The sequence below is a fragment of the Dermacentor variabilis genome, unplaced genomic scaffold (genome assembly GCF_050947875.1).
Source record: "Dermacentor variabilis isolate Ectoservices unplaced genomic scaffold, ASM5094787v1 scaffold_12, whole genome shotgun sequence".
NCBI classification, from domain to species: Eukaryota; Metazoa; Arthropoda; class Arachnida; order Ixodida; family Ixodidae; genus Dermacentor; species Dermacentor variabilis.
The window spans coordinates 57,274,201-57,293,458 of NW_027460280.1; the positions used below are offsets into that span (position 1 = coordinate 57,274,201).

Consider the following 19,258-nt stretch of genomic DNA (forward strand, 5'->3'; position numbering starts at 1 on the left):
GCCGTATTAGTATAGTAGTGAAGACAGATGCCGCAGTTTTCACAGCATGCCGGCCATGTGTTTCTATGTCACTGGCAGCTAAGCGCGCCCGTTTATGTCCCCTCAAAGTGGACATGGTTAAGTTATTGCCGCAAATTTGCCGATATTAACGATATTATTCATTACTGATACGGAAGAGACAGTTTCAATGCACATAATGTACTCGCAAGAAAAAAAAATCGCATTCAGCGTGTTCGGCTTGCTCCGCCTGTTGCCATATTTGTTTTGGTGCCCCGTAATACATACAGCGACAGCCGCCTGTTCGTTGACCTGTTGTTATCCCGCAGCAAACGCGGGCTGAAAATTTTTTCTTTTCGCGGGAAATTTAACCCGCATAATGATCGCACCCTTGAATGTGCATCAATTTCTTTTACATAAACATGCAATCATTATGCGAGTAAATACGGTAGGTTCTCTGCAGATGAAATGACCACGCACTAGATTTTACGAATAAACTCTGTACAGGACTTGTTCTAAAGGCACCTGTGGCCAGGCAAATAGCTAAATGGTGAAAGGGACCCAAAAGCTTCAATGCATCTGGAGTGGCATTTTGATACACTGCGGAACCATAGTCGAAGTGTGACTGTATGAAGCTCCTGTACAGGTTCATTAAGCAGCCCCTGTCACTGCCGCGTTGTGTGTGCCAGATTTTTAAGAATGTTCATTGTTTTCATACATTTGGCTTTCAGATATTTTATATGTGAAATGAATGCAAGTTTAAGGTCAAATATGACACCAAGAAATTTGTGCTGTATGTTCAAACGTAAGCGTTCACCATGTAGCTGGATGTTGGGTTCTGGGACAAGGCTCCTCTGCCTTGTAAAGAGGATGCAGGAGCTTTTTGGGGGATTCAGCTTAAATCCGTTCTGATTTGCCCATGTCAAGACATTTTTCAGCCTAAACTGAATGTGCCGCTCGCAGACTGCAATGTTATACAATTTAAATCCAACCTGTACATCATTGACATATGCCAAATAAAATATACTTTGTCAAATACATGAACATAAAGCATTCATTTTAACCATATAAAGGGTACAGCTAAGCACAACATCCCATGGTACCCTAGTCTCTTGTGTAAATGACCTAGACAGACCATTACCAATTATAAAAGGAAAGTAAGATGTGAGAGATAAGTTCTTTATAATGCTGAGCAAGTTGCCACGGATGCCCATTCCTGATTGGTCTCAGATAATACCTTAGTGCCATGTGGTGTCATAGACCTTTGCCATACCTAGAAAAATTGATGAGAAGTGTTGTTTATGGGCAAATGCATTGCGGATGTTTGCCTCAATGCACACAAGATGGTCGGTTGCGGACCTGCCTTCTTGAAAACCACATTGGTGGGGATCAAGCATGTTCTTTAATTCTAGGAAATGCAAAAGACGGCGATTTATTTTTTTTTTTCCGAAAAGCTTACACAAGTATGGTAGCTGTAAGTGCTATCAGCCGGCAGCTTGTTACCAAGGATGAGCCTTTACCTTGTTTCAAAACTGGGACAACGATAGCTTCTTTCCATGCCGCTGGAAGGTGTACGGCTAGATTACGGCGGACACCGTGTACATGCACACGGTGTCCGTGTGCATGTTCTTGCACACGTCATACATGATCCTGTCTGCTCCTGGTGCAGAGCTTTTGCAGACGTGCAATGCCGCTCTAAGCTCGGCAGTGTTGAAAGGACGGTTATATAGATTGTTTCCTCCGCATTTACGGTCCAATGTCTTGCATTCTTCCGTTTCCTTGTGTTTAAGCAATGTCCGTATATAGCATGCGGAGCTCGATGAATACTGAAAATGTGTTCCAGGAGCCTCTGCCTGGTCTTCCAACCTGTTTCCTTGATTACCGTATTTACTCGATTGTAACGCGCACCCAGTTTTCGATGACTAAAAAAAGGGGAAAAAAATAATAACCCTAGATTTTAATGCCCACCCATTTGCCACTACCTAAAGAAGGAAAAGATCTTTACAGTACTAGGTACCTCATTCTTTCATACAGGAATACACCTGTCTCTCATTTGGAAAAACAAATATTTACTCCCAATACACCAGTGTTGCGATAAATAAAGTCGCAGTTTCGCCCGAAAGGCGAAGCACCGATTAAGATAACAAATTAGTAGACAGCTATATGAAAAGTAAGGATAGCAGCTTTATCGGCCGTAAAAACCTTTAAACATTCGCTTACCAACTAAATTAACAAGCATGGCGTCACACGCGCACAAGCAAGCATGAACACGTCGCACGCAATGACCACGGAAACTTTTCATCAAAACGCTAGAGTGGGGAAGTGCGGTAGCAGGAGTGAGCGAATTGACTTTTGTGCAGACTCTCGCTGCAATGCTGCTAAGCGACGCGAACACAGCATGGTGCGCCGTAGATGCGTCTCCACTGCAGATTGCTTTCAACATAGGGGCTGCACCATACAGAGCCGCCGCCGGAGTAGAAAGCTTCTGTTTGCGTCAGTCCCGCAAGCAAGTTTCGGGAACTCCGAACGCCCGTGATGCGGCCCGATTTCTGTCCCTCTCCGCACACGTGATCACTTTCCTTTTAATTGTGGCACTGTGATGAACTAGGCATGTCTTTGCAGTTGGCACTTCCATCCTGATAGAGAAAATGCAGAAAAAGGGACGACGGATGATGCACTAACCTAAGCACGTACTACAGCACATGGAGAAAGCTACAGCAGCTAGGCGGCCATTTTGAAATGCGAATAGCAATATGTTAACGTAGATTTAGGGTCGTACTCAATTCTAATGAGGAGGCTATTTTTGGACCCATTCTATCGGAATAAAAGTGCGCATTAGATTCGAGTAAATACGGTATTTACCAAGGGCAGCGGATGCAGTTCCTGCCCCTTTAGCCTTCCAAGCTCATTCCCCACTTGTTTCTTGGGTATACGAATTTATTCCCGACAAACTTCTCCCAGCTTGTTCTCCTAGCCTCCCATCGCATGTGCCTTCTCTGCGATTTAGACTGCTTGAATTGAACGAGGTTTTCTGCAGTTGGGTATCGGCACAGAATGCCTCCATGCTTTGTTTTGCTTCTTCCGAGCTTGTGTGCAGTCATCGTTCCACCAAGGAACTCATCTTCCAAGTGAACAACCTTTCCCTCGAGGGATCAACTTTTCTGCTGCGTCAATGATAAAAGTGGTAAAATATGATATGGCATGATCCATACTAAAATTACTCATAAAATCTCGTGATACGTAGGTGCATTCCTTAAAACATTTCCAATTAGCCTCGGCTAGATGCCAGCAAGAGACATGCAGAGGGAAGTCATGTTGTGTTAGTAGGGTTAGAGTTACTGGGAAGTGGTCCCTTCCAAATAGATTTTTGATTACATGCCATTCTAAATCGGGGAATAGAGAGACAGAGCCAATTGATAGGCCTGTTGATGAATATGAATTATGATAAAGATAGTAGTACATTGGTTCCTTATTGAAGAGGCGCACACACGAGTTCAGAAGAAAGTTTTCTGTAAGTCGACCTCCCAGGTCACATCGCGAGTCTCCCCAAAACGTGTCGTCAGCGTTAAAATCACCCACGAGTATGTAGGGTTCCCGGAGCTGATCAATGAGATTACAAAAATAATTTTTTTCCCAAGATGATAGTTTGGGTGTACGTATATAGAACATACAATAACCAAATTATTCAAAAGAATTCCCCATACCGACACTGTCTCAAGAGCCAGCTGAAGGGCAACATGCTGACAATTTATAGACTTTTATATAACTATTGCTACACCACAGGACGACATGAAATCGTCATCCGGTGGTGAAGAAGCTTTTGGTGGAGAAGCAGTATTGCCGGTGAAGGTTGGATTAAACCTTAGGATTAGCATGTTAGCACCTTAGGATTAAACCTGCATAGGATTACTTTAACATCATCGAGGTTGTGGAGGAGTCCTCCGACATTCCACTGTATTATTTGTGTAACCATGGTGAAAGTCCTTTGTGCTGTGTGTTTAAAAGACGCGTTAGCTCACGGGCCCTTTCCAGGTGCCATGATGCGAGGTTTGTCTTTTTTGGAGCAAATTGCGAGAATCTCGCCGCTCCTTAGGCGCTGGTGTTTGACGTGAAGGCCTCGACACATTGGACAAGGCCTTTGAGGCCACGAGCCCGGAGAGCGATGGCCCCTTCTGCTGGGGCGGCAGAGCAGCGCTAGCTGCAGCCGCCAAGGGGGTGGATGGCGGCTCACTATGTGTGGGCCAGACAGTCACCGGAAGCAGTTGTGTCACTGCCCCCTAGAGCGTCACATTGGCAAACCTGCACTCTGGCAGATATGACACCTGCCTGCGTGCCTCCTTTAACAAGATACTTTTTTTTTTTTTGCTTTTATAGTAACAATTTCTTTTTTCCATGATGGGCATGACCGCGCGTATGCAGCATGCTGGCCACCACAGTTCACGCAGTGTGGAGCACTTTCGCAAGTTTCAGAGGCGTGGTCACCATGCACATTTAGCACATGTCTGTCGGCCTTGGCAGTTCAGAGAACTGTGGCCGAAACACTGGCATTTGAAGCATAGAAGAGGGTTTGGAACATACGGCCTGACATGTAGCTTTACATAGCCTGCCTCGATTGTCTCGGACAGGACGTTTGAGCCAAAAGTAGGTATTCTATGTTTCTTTTTTTATCTCCTTGATGTCATACCTCAGCATAATTCGGTTAACACTGATCACATTTTTCTCGCTTCAGCCTTCCAACAGTTCAGCTTGTGTGAGCTCCATTAGGTCATCATCGGAGACAACACCATAGCTGGTGTTCAAAGTTCGGTGCAGGGATATTGTCACTGGGATTTCCAACAAATGACACTAGGTTAGGAAGCTTTTCGTGTTTTCACGTTGCGGAGCCCCAAAATCTCCACTAGACATCCTCGATGCCTTGTAGCCTGTGCCAAGAGCTTCGGTGAGACATTCTGACACAAGGAAAGATGAAATCATCCTCAGGGTCTTTTAAGATTTGTCAGAATGAATGACTTGAAATTGGGGGAAGTCTTGTAATCGGTTGCCAAAAATTGAAAAATATCTTCGGTGCGCCCTCGTTTCTGTGGGCAACCAGGGAGTGGGGGGGAAAGAGCTTGCCATTAGTAATGTGGAGTTTTTGGCAGCGGTGCCAGCTGCCCACTACGGAGCCCAACAAGGGGACATGACAGGATCTGAGTTTAAACAAGGCCTGCCAATGCGAGCTGTACACAGCCATTATAACCAAACCTGTTATAACCAAGCTTAGCTAACCCCCACAGGGTTTATCCTTTGATGCCTGGAAAAATAGGAAGCAGAAGACAGGAAAGCGACACAAAGGAGGTTGGAGGGAGAGAGAGAGACAGGAAAAGGCAACTACCGATTTCTCCTGGCTGGATCAGTCCGAGGTTGCTGTCTACATGAAGCCGAGGCCAAAGGGGCTTGTTGCCTCCACTGAGGGGCCGTAAAGGTCCAAACCCCCGGCTTCGGCTCAACCCCCAGGATCCCCTTTTCCACAAATACGGAGCCGCGCACGGTTAGACGCGGGAGGGTCCAACCCTCGTGCGCTTGGGTATGTGGTGTCGCAACACACCAAATGCCTGCTGTCCCAGACGGCCCTGCGGGGTTCCCTCCACTTTTACAGCTATTCGAAATTGGCACAAACTACCAAGAAAGCGCCCCCTTGCTTTCTACACCATATTCCCATTTCACACATCTTCACCGGCTTCAGGCTCTTTTCTTTTTTTAATATAATCTTTTTATGAAATTGCAGAAAATGGTGTAATCCACAAGCTCGCTTGTCTTTGCCCTTGTACAGTTGCAGCAGGCGATAAAATACGAGCAGAATGGCATAAGACATACAGTGGTCCTGTGGGAAGGGCTACATCTGTCAAACAGGAGGGTACATGAATGACCCAAAGAGCACGCTTAGAATATAAGAAAAGAATGCACACATTTGGTAGAGCACATGAACTCGGGGTTGTGAGGTAGTGCTTTAGGAAGCACAGATTCTTGGCAAAAGGTCGAATAAGCAGGCCCACTTAGTGCTGGAAATATTTTAGATAAAAGAGGGGAATAGGTTGTGTTAGAAACCCTTCCATTTCTTTGTACACAGATAGAATTTCTCGAGGCATGTTTCACCTTATGAAAACTTTTGCTTTTCTGCATTTTTAAAAAACGAAACTGTACAGTGTGGTTCACTTTTAAAGGAAGACACTAATGTGCGGCTCTCACTTTGCCAGCATTCTAGCTGCAAGTGCCAGCAGAGTCTACATCAGTATTGTAGAAAGGTGCTAGCGCCATCAACCACAAGTTATCTGCTGCAAAGCAGGGCTGTACATTCAGCAGAAGGAAAAATTCTTGCTGGCTCTACAATCACGTGTTTACTTTAACAGTGCACATTTAACTGCACATGAATGTACCAGTTATTACAGGGTGATCATATGCAAGCTTTATGGAATTTAAGAAAAAATTCCTGTGGCATATAGCGTGATTCTTGTCCTTGAGCTGGATTACTTAGAGGCGGACATTACTAGCACGAGAAATCAAAACATGTATGCAACTAATTAACAAAAAATACTAATTCTTAATTTATCATTTTATAACAATACCGTATTTACTCGCATAATGATTGCACTTTTTCGGTCAAAAAAATTGACAGAAATTCAGGGGTGCAATCATTACGTGGGTTAAATTTTCCACGAATATATATATATATATATATATTTTTTCATCCCGCGTTTGCTACGGAATGACAACAGGTCAACAAGCAGGCGGCTGCTGATGTAACAGTGCGGGACACCAAAACAAATATGGCGGCCGACGGAGCAAGCCGAACGTGCCAAACGAGATTTGTGTTCTCGCGAGTATATTATGCGCATTGAAACAGTTTCTTCCGTATCAGTAATGAATAATATTGGCAAGTTTGTGACAATAACGTAGCTGTGTCCACTTTGAGCGTACAGAAACAGGTGGGCGCACGTAGCTGCCAGTGACATAGATACACATAGCGGGCATGCTGCATAAACTGAACACTGACACTGCCAGAACTTGGCCACGCACACTTATAGTAAAAAGTAGATGCAATGGTTCTTCAAACAAAGTATATAGTAAAAAGTAGCGAGTACAAACAACTGTTCTTACTTTGCGGTAATTAATAAACAGCTGAATTTGCGGTGCGCACTAACTATGCTGTCCTGCTAGGCTAGAGGATGCAGCTTTTAAATGCGTTCCTTTATTAAAATTCCTAATAAGGAATCCAATTTTGAATACAACTGTAGTAATGAGCCACTTCAAAGGATTGTCAAGCAGAGTTGCAAGGAACCTCTACACTAAACGCATATAGTGAACAGTAGTTTCAAGTGAGAATGCTTCACAATTCTTAATACTTTAAACAATGAGTAAATATGGCTACCATTTCCCTTAGTACCAGTTTTGTTTAGCAACTTTCTGACAGATTTATTTTGCTTTAGGCTACATCATGATGTGCTACATGGCAGCATTGCTCCAGGAGTTAGGGGGACAGTATGAACTGAAAATAGTAATGCCACTGGTTCTAAGTACATTCAGTAGATATGTAACCCGGCTTACCTGTCGGTGCCGTTCCAGCAGCACTCAAACTTGTCAAAAATGCAGTCATTCTCGTAGAGGCTGCAGAGCTTGGTGCGAAGATACTCATGCACATTGTAGCACTCCACTGGCTTATTGTCCATGTTTAAGTCCCACACTTTAACAGTTAAATAGTCCCTGGAGATCATGTAGCGGCCATTGTTGCTGAATTTCACGTCCGAGATACTGGAGATGATCTCGGAGAAGAAGCTGCGGTTGGTCGGGTCCTCGGGCTCTTCAAACACTGCAGAATACATGCAGATTTAACTCTCTCTCTTCTACAGAGAAAGCCATTAACTTACGTTTGGCATGCTGGTCACAAAGCGCTGCTGCCCTCATGTCGCACAGTCGGATGGTGCCTTTGCTGCTACTATAAACAAACATATGACACTGGGTTGGATGGAATTCTGCTGCAGTTATTACTTCTGTCAGCTCCTCCATATTTGTCGGTTTAATGTCTACGATATCTGAAGGACGTCTGTCAAGGAAGGTTCGGGCACTTGGTACATTCAAAGAACATCACACTAAGGCTGCACGTGGAAGGCAATTTATGTCATCCCACATAAAAAAGTATAATTACCCTGTAAAGCAAAGCATGATAGCCTTCAATTAAAAACAAGACCAAGCACTGCTGAGCGAAACACTTGGACTGTAAGGGTATTTTTAAGTGAAAGCCTGAAGCACATAGCAAGAAGAAATATGTATGCTAAGTTGTGCACCAAAATATACTTTGAATATGCTTGTTAGGTGAGTGGCTCTTCATGGTTGATCATGGTTGCCCTTCATACCCCAATGGCCACAGCTACTGGCATCCTTCGCTGCAGCAGTGCCACGGTGCAACTTATCACTAAGTGCAGCCCCTGCAGCGAACATGGCAAGTGGCTTTGTGTCACATTCATGCAAAACTCCCAACATGTACACATCCACATAAACATTACTGGTGGTGGTGTACTCGGAACACAAGGTTTTCCCGAGATTTACACCCCTCCCTCACAAGCATGTAGCACTCTGCAACAAGGATACTGAAACTTTGGTCGGTTATTTCCAGATGCCAGAGGTTTATGCGAAGGTCATCTGCGGAGAGGTACGTTTCCTGGTCGCTGTTGACCGAGATGGAGTTGATGTGGTAGGTATGTGCATTGGCAAAAATTCGCCGTGGTGTGGCCTCAACCAAGAGATCCATGGGCTGTATCGTAGGCACTCGCAGGGCTGTCATGCCGCCCACTTCTGTTCGCGAGCTATAGCCATCTATGCGCTTGTCCCGCTCGGACACTTTCCACAACTTGATCGTCTTGTCATTAGTTGAAAGCAGAAAATGGGCTTGGTTCTTTCGGCGCAGCCACCTAATTTTGTTGATCTTCTCCTCAATCTCAAGACTCTTGAGGTAGTCGAACTCAGGCTCGTGGCTTTGAAATGTACTATACACATTGTATTCCCCTCTCCTAGGCTGGCTCTGCCGAGACTGAAACAAAAAAAAAAAAAAAAAGACAGTCATGCGCCCCTCCGCTACACATGTAAGCACCACCATGTAACACCATGTAAGCACAACAAAGTTACAAAATCAATAGGCGCTGGTTTCAAAGGTTGCGCTCGCTATGCAGAGTATTGCTGCTATTGGTCAGAAACTGTTTGAACCTCATTGTTTCACGGCCATTGCAGACCATACTAACAGCTGATACTATAAGCTCTTTCAAATGTGGTACTAAGTTGTACAAGTGGGCCAAGTATTGTTGCTATTGGTAAGAAACAGTGTTTGAACTTCACTGTTTCAATGCAATGTTCCAGTACAGTCTAATCCAGGGCTTCACAGCGTGTGACCAGAGTGTGGACTTTTTTATGGCTTGCAGAGCTGTAATTGGAGCATGGCCATACAATGAAGTAATGTCAATTTTGTCGCCAAAAACAATACAATATGAACCGTTGATAGTTTCAGGAACATTATAGCAAAAAAGGGTGTGGAAGTGTAGGATTTCTTGTTGGTAGCAGATAAAAACACATTATCACCAAACATAGTCGTGAAGTTACCAACATCAAGATCACACTATTGGTGCAGCATCTATATTTTCCCAATGTTTTAACTGAATGACACTGTACAGACTGCAAATGCTGTCTATTTGAAACATTGAAACACCACACCACAAAAAAGATGCAACATTTCTCACGAAAGTGTAGCTCATGTGGCTTCCAGAGCAGCTGCTTTTGGCGCTTGCTGGTTTTGAGATGCACAGCCCTGGTCTGATTTATAGTGAAATTGGTTTTCCACCACTTGGTCATAGCGCCAATGCTAGATTCTAATTTGGCAAGTAAATTATTACTTGGGCATGATGCACGGCTGTTCAAGTGAATGAGCCAGCGCAACTGTTTGTGTCCCACCCTACTTTGGTGCCTAGTCCCTCTAGCGCTACTGTATACCATGTCAGGCGCCAATATTTGTCTAGATTAGGTGCATTGCAAAAACAAATTATAATTTCAAACAGTGGCAAAGATTGATGAACAAAAGTCTTTTTAATGCCAGTTTTTCTAAAAAAAAGAAGAGAAAGCATAAAAGGAAGCATAATAAATGCCCATGTACATGAGTACCATATCACAAAAGGTAAATGCAAGCCAGCTGGTCTGGCAACAGCCAATCTGATCCTTACCTTTACCTGATAGGGCATACCCAATAAAAACTTAACATCCAACATGACCTTCAGTATATGCTGCGCCACACCTGTTTGCAGAGTAATGTTTCACTCGCAGCTAGTTCAAGTACAAGCTGTGAAGCCAAGTGCATAATTTTCATCCTTCCCAAAAAGATTGCATGCCTCAATATAATGTTCATTTGGCAAATCTTTTTTTTGCAAGAAAAAAAGAAACACTCGCATAACAAAGTGAATGTGCTACCCTAAAAAAACTACACTAAAAGCTTGTGCAAATTTGAGAATTTACTTTCACTACGATGTTCTGATCAACAGAGTTTGTATACTATTACACAATACATGAAATTCAATGTATTGTTAGTTCTACACGTTCTTGCTAGTTCTACAAGCTCTGTTAGCCATGACATTAATGCTATCATACTGTCTAATGGTTTCATAAACACAATAACATACCCACGAGAGTGGCACTTGAATGCGAGTCAGTCCTAGATCTTTTTATTACAAATCTGTCAGATGAATGTTAAGTGTTCTGTCATGTTCAGGGCGTCTACACCATGCTGACACCATGTTGCCCGATGCTCACTCTCTAGTAAGCATGTTCAAACAAAAAACACATGTACTACACATGTACTTATTAGCGTTGCTGAGGGTCTGCTCAAGTCGAGGCTATCAAATAATTCCGCCAGCGTGCCTTGTGTAGATGAGAGGAGCGTTGCCGTCATCCCATATATCCACTGCTTATTGCACCGTTTAAAGAAAATAGGCCAACGTGCAAATGTTAGGGTTGTGTTTTCAGCTTCTACAAAATTGCAATGCCTGTGCAGACTAACCAGACCAGGCCTCTCTGATAAGCGCACGTGCAAAAAGAAACACCAGGAACCGTTTGTTGAATGTGTAGAAGCAGTTGTTTACAACCTTCCTTTAAAGTGTGGGAAGAACTACGTGGGGCAAAGCGGAAGGTGCCTCAACGAGCGTTTAAAGGAACACCGGTATAATGTAGCACAAATGCGGGGTGGGTTCCTTGACGGCCACTGCAGGCATTGCAGCTACACTGTCGCCGGGGTGGATGATGGTGACCACTCGACCTGTGCTCCAGCATACAGAGACTGCTCCATTGTGGGAAAAGCCCAAGGTAGGATAACACGCGAAATTATAGAAGCAGAAATTATTGATAGGCTTGGCAATAACTGTGTGTCTAAACCACCAATTGCCCTTTCCCGCAAAGAGTTATTGTACCTGCGCAATAGTGTGCAAGGTTTTTTTTGCAAACAGTGCATGTACGATGTACGTGAAAAAGTTGTATATATCTATGGGTCCCTTGCTCGAAATAAAGATTGTTGCAAGTTAGCGCCTGTGTGTGTCACGTCTCCCTTTCGTCCTTGTCTTTTTAACGCGCTATAAGCCTCACGCTGCCAGTACACTTATTAGGGATATCGGTGCTCATACTGTGACAGGAGACGGGGGTGCCTGCGTGTATAATTAAGGAATACATACTGTGCCCCGTGACAATTGCCCCTTCCCAAACTTGTTATGCTTCACTGTGTAACACTGCTATACTGAGGCGAAGCTAACTTTCGGAGACTGACATTACGCAACGCACTGTGCTCTGCAAGCTTCGAAGCCAATTGCGAGGATTACAAAGGCAGAGTCGGAGCCATTGCTGACAGCGGCGAATTCTTTCAATGAAGATCATGGCACCGCACGGCAAGGAACTTAATAGCGAACGTAGAAGCAGCTAGGCCTAACGTTGGCGCGGTGGTGGCTACGGCTGTCAGCGGATCTGTATGCGAGTGCCAGTTCAAAGCGGCGAGATAATCAAAATGGTGGCAGTGGTGGCTTTGATTAATGCCATTCCGGACCTGTAGTCAGGGCAATATACACTGACTATATGGAGTATGTGGTGGTGCCACAAAGCCGTGCAAATTATCGGGAATGGCCGAAAAATCTGTCGTTAACTACTCTGGCAATACCTCGTGCCGATGACATGGCGTCAATGACAATTCGTTGCAATTCCTGTTACTGGAGCCAGCATTAACACGACTTTCACTCCCTTTCAATAAACTTACAGCTAATTTTCCTTGATAGAAGCACGAATTCCCAGAGTTTTTCCAGACTATTTCAAATTCCCTGAGAATTCCCGGTTTTCCCGGTTGGTAGACACCCTGATGTTGTATCAGTGACCATCTTCCAATATTTTTATGTGCGGAGCTATTGACACAAGGTACAGCAAAGCCTCAAATAATTAAGTTTCAGTTAATTATAGCTGTGGCGCTCAGTGCATTTCGTAACAGTTTATTGCAGGTAGATTGGAGCGATATCAGAAAATCTGCAGACACAAACAATGCTTATGATAAATTTATTGTAATTTTCAAGTGATTATATCATTGAATTTTCCGCTAAAAGAGCGCAGATTAAATTGTAAAACACGAAACAATGGATAACGCCCGAGATGCGTCATATCAAATGAAAACAAGAGATAAGCTTTACCAAACATTCCTACATACTCGTTTATCGGAAGACTGGCTGGCCTTCAAGTGTTATTATTGCAACAAACTTGCAAAATGCCTGCGATCCGCGAGGCAATCGTTCTGACGTACTGTGGTCTAGATTAAATACACTCCATCGCGGCGACTTTACCGCCCGTTTCAAAACTGGAAGTAAACAGTAAAGATATGGATGGATCAGAATTGGCTGACACATTTAATAATTTTTTCACTGATATGATAACGACCGCAACTCCGGCTGATGTGTGCCCGAATACGCAAGTGTTCACAACACTCAATCATTGTACTTGTGTCCTGTCACCGCCCATGAAGTCTTATCAACAATAAAAAGTCTAAAAAGTAGCGCCAGTTGTGAATTATATTGACTGAATTCAAATACGTCCTGTCAAAGACATGTCTGATGTTATCGCGCAGATTTTACCAGATACCTTTAACATTTGTTTAACTAACTGTCTTTCCTTTAAATATGCAAATAGCAAGTGACCATGCTTAACAAAAAAAGTGACCGAAATAACTTTGGCAATTATAGACCGGTGTCTATCTTACCTGTGTTCTCAAAGGCCTTCAAAAAAATTCTGCACATTCGATTTTCAAGTTTCCTTGATAATTATAATTTAATTACACCTAATCAATTTGGTTTTCCGAAAAATAAATCGGTTGAACTGGCGCTGCTAGAGCAAAAAGAGTGTATTAGACAATTTGAAAATAAAGCGCTCGTTCTTGGTATTTTTATTGATTTTCAAAGACCTTTGATTTAGTAAACCATAAAATATTGTTCAAGAAATTGCATTGCTATGGTATTTGTAGACAAGCCTGAACGCTTATTGACTCTTATTTATCAAACAGACAGCAGGTCATTCAGATAAGTGACTATTTCCAGAGTGAAACCTGTGCTGTGTGGAGTGCCACAGGGCAGTATTCTAGGCCCACTATTATTTAACATCTATCTTAATGACATTGTAAATATTAATTGCGAGGCTAAATACATAATATATGCTGATGATACCAGCATACTTTTTTTCAAGGCATGATATTCACGAGCATATAAGAACTTGTAATCACACAATGAAAACGCTAGATATGGTCAGCAGCAAATGCTATGCGTACTAACGAAAATAAAACAAAAAGCTGTTATATTCCAACCAAAAATAAAATTATTCGACCTCATGAAGACATAGTACTGAGAACTCGCACTATTGAAATAGTTGACCATTTTAAATGTCTGGGCATATTTTTTTCCGCGAATATGAGCTGGGATTACGACCTAAGACATGTCCTGCAAAAATTAGCTCAGGTGACAGGTGTAATTCAATACTCAGTTCCAAAAGGAATCAAGCTTCTACTCTATCACTCGCTCTTTAGCTCTCATTTAAATTATTGCCAACTAGCATGGGGTACAACGACAGTCACTAATCTTAATCAAATGGAAAACAGAAAACAGGCATATTTTCAATGTGCATTTTGTGGCATCAACTAATGTTTTATTCTGCAGTTCAGGAATAGTTAAAGTACACAAGACATACAATTATACGTTAAGCAGAAATTTCAAATTTGAAACTTGTAAAAACATAACAAATTTGCGTGCTTTGGCCAATTTAAGAATTAGGCATTTAAATTCTCCCACGCATCATGGAGAAAATTGGGAAGTAGACACAGTATGATTACACTCCGGAAAAGAGCGCTTGTCTTACACTCTTCCCTCCCTTCTGAAATACTATGAACTTAACAATTTTGACTTGTTTGATTGTTCATATCAGGATATGGTATGTTTGTTTTATTACACTTGTTTTACTACAAACCTCGTCTCATTTATCAAATCCATAACCGTATGGAATTGTTTCATATGGTTGTATGTAACTGTTTGAAACAAGTTTATTTCTATACTGCTTTTTTCCTGTATTCTCAGTGTATTTATTCTAGATATTTGTAATTTGATAGCATTTCAGATATTCATTTTTCTAAGAAACTGTTTTGTATTTATTTTTATGACAATTGTAAAAACTGCTTTAACTTTTCTGTATTAACTATACATTTCCATACCTTGGTGTGTGCCTTATAGTACTACTCTGTCAAGTTTCAAGTTTTGGTTTATTTTATGGTAGTGCTGTTACCGCTCCGAAATTTTTCTATGGGGCTGTGATGTAGTCCAGCTGTTCTGACAACAGCTTTTTGTCACAGTCCTTCTTTCTGTATTTTTGACAGAATGAAAATAAACTTCATTGATTGAAAGCTTCCACCATACTCGATCAGGTTGCAAACTGCAACTCTGAGGACCTCTCGCCACTGCTTTATGGGAATTATGTGCGCCGCCACACAACATGCACCAGAGAGAAGTTATACATTCTGATAGCGGCACACACCAGTCAAACAGCTCTCTTTCATTGCCTCTCGTTAAATATTGCAATAGCTGGTGTCAATGTGCAGCTTGAGAGCATGCTGACAACATTACATGCCGTGTCATAAGTAAACTTTCCACGTAAATGTGCTGCACTGCAATGCACGCTACAGATCTTCCCAGCAGGTAATAAACAGCAAGAAGGCATGCACGGCCAACAGTTAACCAACTGACAATAATTTAGCAGCAGTGGCACAAACAGTAAGAGGATGCTGGAGCTCACAAATTAGTTGCCTCAAGAATGCATGCATTGCAGCTTTTTCATGCCATTTCAACTTCAGAAGCAAAACGAGTTATACTATTTCAGATTTTAAACAGTAAAGAGGTTTAGAAAAAAAGCAATGTTCTTATCAATTTCATTTTTTGATGAAGACATTTGAAAAAATGATTCTCTTTAACAGCATACTGTGACCTTCAGTCACTGAGCCACAGCCAATTTCTGCTACGCCAATTACTCTGACATGACACCCTGCAACTTCATATCAATTAATTACTTTTTACGGCTACATTTCTAGTTGCCAAGGTGACCAAGTTGAATTTTCGCCATATCACCACCTACATTTCCTAAATGCTACTGTTCAAGACTGTGCCACAACGCACTTCTACTACAGCAAATATAGCAACACGAAGACGTCTCAAGTACTCTCCATATTATCACCTGATCCAATTCAGCAACATTTATTGAAGTTTCTCTAGGAGCACAAATTTATGCAATTTATAACCCACCAGCAGGCCACAAGCCATGTCACAGGTGTTTTGTCACCCACCAGTGATACACTTGTGTATCTTAGCCTCTTACTCTAGCCAAAATAGCGTGGCACCAAAATTTAGTAGGCGCTTGGATATCCGAGCCACAAGTTATTTCAGACTCCCACAATGAGCTATCACCCACCCAATCTGCACATGAAGGCAGGTGCATTCTTTCAGTGAACTAGGGTGGTTGCTTGGGCTAGTTGGTAATTGATAAAAAATGATGTTTTTATAATTTCCCGCGTGAGCTGTGTCTCGCTAAAACTTCCGTATCTTCAAAGTGTATGTCCTCTCTCTCAGCACTTGTCCTGCAAGATATAAATCATTTTTTTAGCATTCTTTCAGGTTTTCCAAGCATCAGTTGAGCCTTCCAAACTGGGCAGCACAATACAGTCCCGATAAAACCTTCGGGTTAGGCATAGATGTCATTTGTGACTAGGGATGCAGTGGATATACAGTTCCCTCCATTGAGCACAACTGGCCACAATAGGCTAGACAAACATATGTCATGTCAATTGCAACCAGTTGCAACAAGAGCTTTTCATGTAGATTAATTTATTATAAAGACATCACTGTTACACAACAGGAACCCTCACCAAAATTATCTGGTGACTGAAGACAAAAAATATTAGGGCAGTGGCATAAGTGGAATTAAATTGATGTAGGCCATAAAAAAGCTTTTGTCATTGTGTGTTCCACTATTCCCTGTAGTAACATTTGAAGCAGGGGACAGTATGGCACTGTAGCAGATGCAGCAAACTGAAAACTAAGTGTGCCATACCCTGTGCTATGTGAAAATACAATTGGGCCATCGAGTCGCAGCACAGACGTGTTTACTTGTCCACTAAATAGTAGGCCGCCCTACCCGACCACATTCAAGAATCTTAATAACCCATGCCACAAAGAATACATTTATTCGATTATAAGGCAAGAGCTCCCTCCTAGCTGAACCTGAGGAAAAAAACTCAAGTATGCACACTAATATAAGGCGCTATAGAGTAGCGGATGAATTAACTGGCTCGGATTATCGACTGAAAGATTTCACCTCTATCCAACCATTCCGAGGCAAAAAAGTGGTTGTAGTATCCTATTTTCACCAAGCTATCTATAATCTGAAGAAAATTGGTAAACGAGTTGGTGTCGACATTGTTTTCTCCACCCCTTTGAAATTTTCTGGTTTGTGCGTGAAAGTAAATAATACCAAAAAGAAGTGCCATGGCTGCAATAAAAAACAACAGTTTGTATCATGAATGGAAGGAGGGCTATACTGTATTCCTTTGTCATGTGGAAAAGAATATATTGCACAGACAGACACAAGCCAGTCTGTCTAACTGGAACTTGGGTCAATAAAACCCATTAAATCAAATTCAAATTGGAACACGGCGATGCCTCCAGTGCCAGTGAAAGCATTGAAATTGGAGAATTTGATATTTTAAATTGCTCCTGAAATCAGTGTCCATTCGAACTGCAGCGTCACGCATGAACAATTCTCAGCAGCGGATGTGATGCAGAGGCAGGCGACTTCTGCTTTCGTTTTGATTGGTTGGGCATTAAAAATATATTGTGGGTTTATTCTGTACATGCAACACCTGCGACATAGTTACTAGCGCGAACAAAGATAACGGAAAAAATTCGGGACAGGACAGAGCGTTTTACTTCAATTGACCTCTGGAGTTAGACATTAAGAAAGGATCCATTGTACTAGAAAGAGTAATCAACGAAGAGAGTTGGGCTAGTTGGTGTTGATAAAATTTCTGTCGCAGTTACTAGCACGAGCAAAGCTAACGAAAGTTGAGACAGGGCAGAGCACTAGACTTTGTGGTCAGTTGAAGTCTGGCGCTCTGTCCTGTCCCAACTTTCTTTTCATTAGCTTTGTTTGTGCTAGTAATTATGTCACAGCAATTGCACCAACACCAGCTAGCCAACTCTTTTTATTGATTACTTTGCAATGACTACTTTAAAAATAAAAAGTGTCTTGTGCTTTTTATAGCTACAGAGAGGACACACATTTGCGCAGTACAAGTTAATTTCATTTGCAACCAACACTGAGTGTGCTGTCCGACAGTCTACACTGGAAATATAATGAAAAAAAAAAAGAATATCATTTGCAGGTAGCTTATATACGTATAAACAGTGTGTAAAGGTCATTCCCTATATTTTTGACAAACATATGATGGCTATTTCTAACATTTACGGCGGTGCATGAGAAGGTTTGTTTGCAGGTACCATAACTAGATCGTGCCACCATATCCAGAAAGGCTAGGAGGTACAAGTGACATGCCTGCTCGTTGCAAATAGTTTAGCCACATTACATCATCAACTCGGGATTGTGTGATCGAGAGTCTTGTCTCTAAATAGCAACTCGTCGTTTGTGCTTGCAGCTTACTCGTACTGAGAACTCAACTTTTTAACTGCACTAGACAAGGTTATTGCAACATTGGTAACGGCACTGTAAAATAGTGTGGCTGCAGTATATTGTGGGAAGGCCACAATGGGAACAAAGCTTACGGCACTGCGGGATATAAGTGAAGTTTTGATTGAAAGCTGCACAAGTCCTCTCTAGGTGATAAAATGCAAAAGGGTATGCCTTTTTCTGTCTGCTTTCATTTTGAATTTTTAGGTGGAATAACTTGTTTGGTCGCGTCGATTTTCGTAATTCTTTTTGCATTCACCTTGAGATAACACAAGGAATGCATTGTGATGCAGAACTTGGCGGGTATAAAATGGTTGCAGAATCCCTTTAATATTTAATACCCGTGACACATGTGCACACCAAAGTCCTTTACCCAAGGGACCTCAACTGGAAATGCTTTCACACGAGGTGACACAATAAAGGAGTGCGTCCTTCCTGGTAAATGTTTCTTGCAGACAGGGAGATATCCAAACTACTTTATAGGCGTAGCCTCGTGCACAGCTAATCGACACAAAAGTTGTCGAAACACTTCGTAGTCTTGGCAATAATTTAATTGCTTCCAAAAATGTTTCTTATATATCTTGCAGAGAACTTTTATTGCAGCCATACCTTTGCGGATGTCGCAACAGTCGCATCACTGGGTGTGCCTCGGGCAGCTTCGTCGGCACAGAATTTCAGTCAACTTGAATATACACGTACAGCTTACTAGAAGGGGGTAATGTGTTCAGGCGTGGCATGCGCCATGCATTGCCGTGAGACAGAAAGTGTGCAAAGGTCCGGCACTTGGATGCCAGCCCATGCAACAGCAGCACCGCCGCCAACATCCGTCGCATAGGGTTTCCTGCCGCTCATTCCTGCTGCTGTCAGTTGTGCTGGTTGTGAGCCACTAGCGCGTGCGGCGAACTTTGTGTTGTTAGTGATCTTTTTTTTTGTTTATGTAGTTCAAACAACGCAGTTG

At 42.4% G+C, this 19,258-nt stretch overlaps 1 protein-coding gene across 5 annotated transcripts in view; it reads right to left on the reverse strand.

Annotated features, from left to right (window-relative positions):
- Positions 1-19,258, reverse strand: part of tws (protein phosphatase 2 regulatory subunit tws) — a 72,252-nt gene that overhangs the window by 20,479 nt on the left and 32,515 nt on the right. For all 5 annotated transcript variants that reach the window (XM_075676892.1, XM_075676891.1, XM_075676893.1 and 2 more), the window contains 3 exons: positions 8,623-9,061; positions 7,902-8,066; positions 7,582-7,843 (listed from right to left, as the gene is read on the reverse strand). In XM_075676892.1, coding sequence (XP_075533007.1) covers positions 7,582-7,843; positions 7,902-8,066; positions 8,623-9,061 — 866 coding nt within the window. The remainder of the gene's footprint in view (positions 1-7,581; positions 7,844-7,901; positions 8,067-8,622; positions 9,062-19,258) is intronic.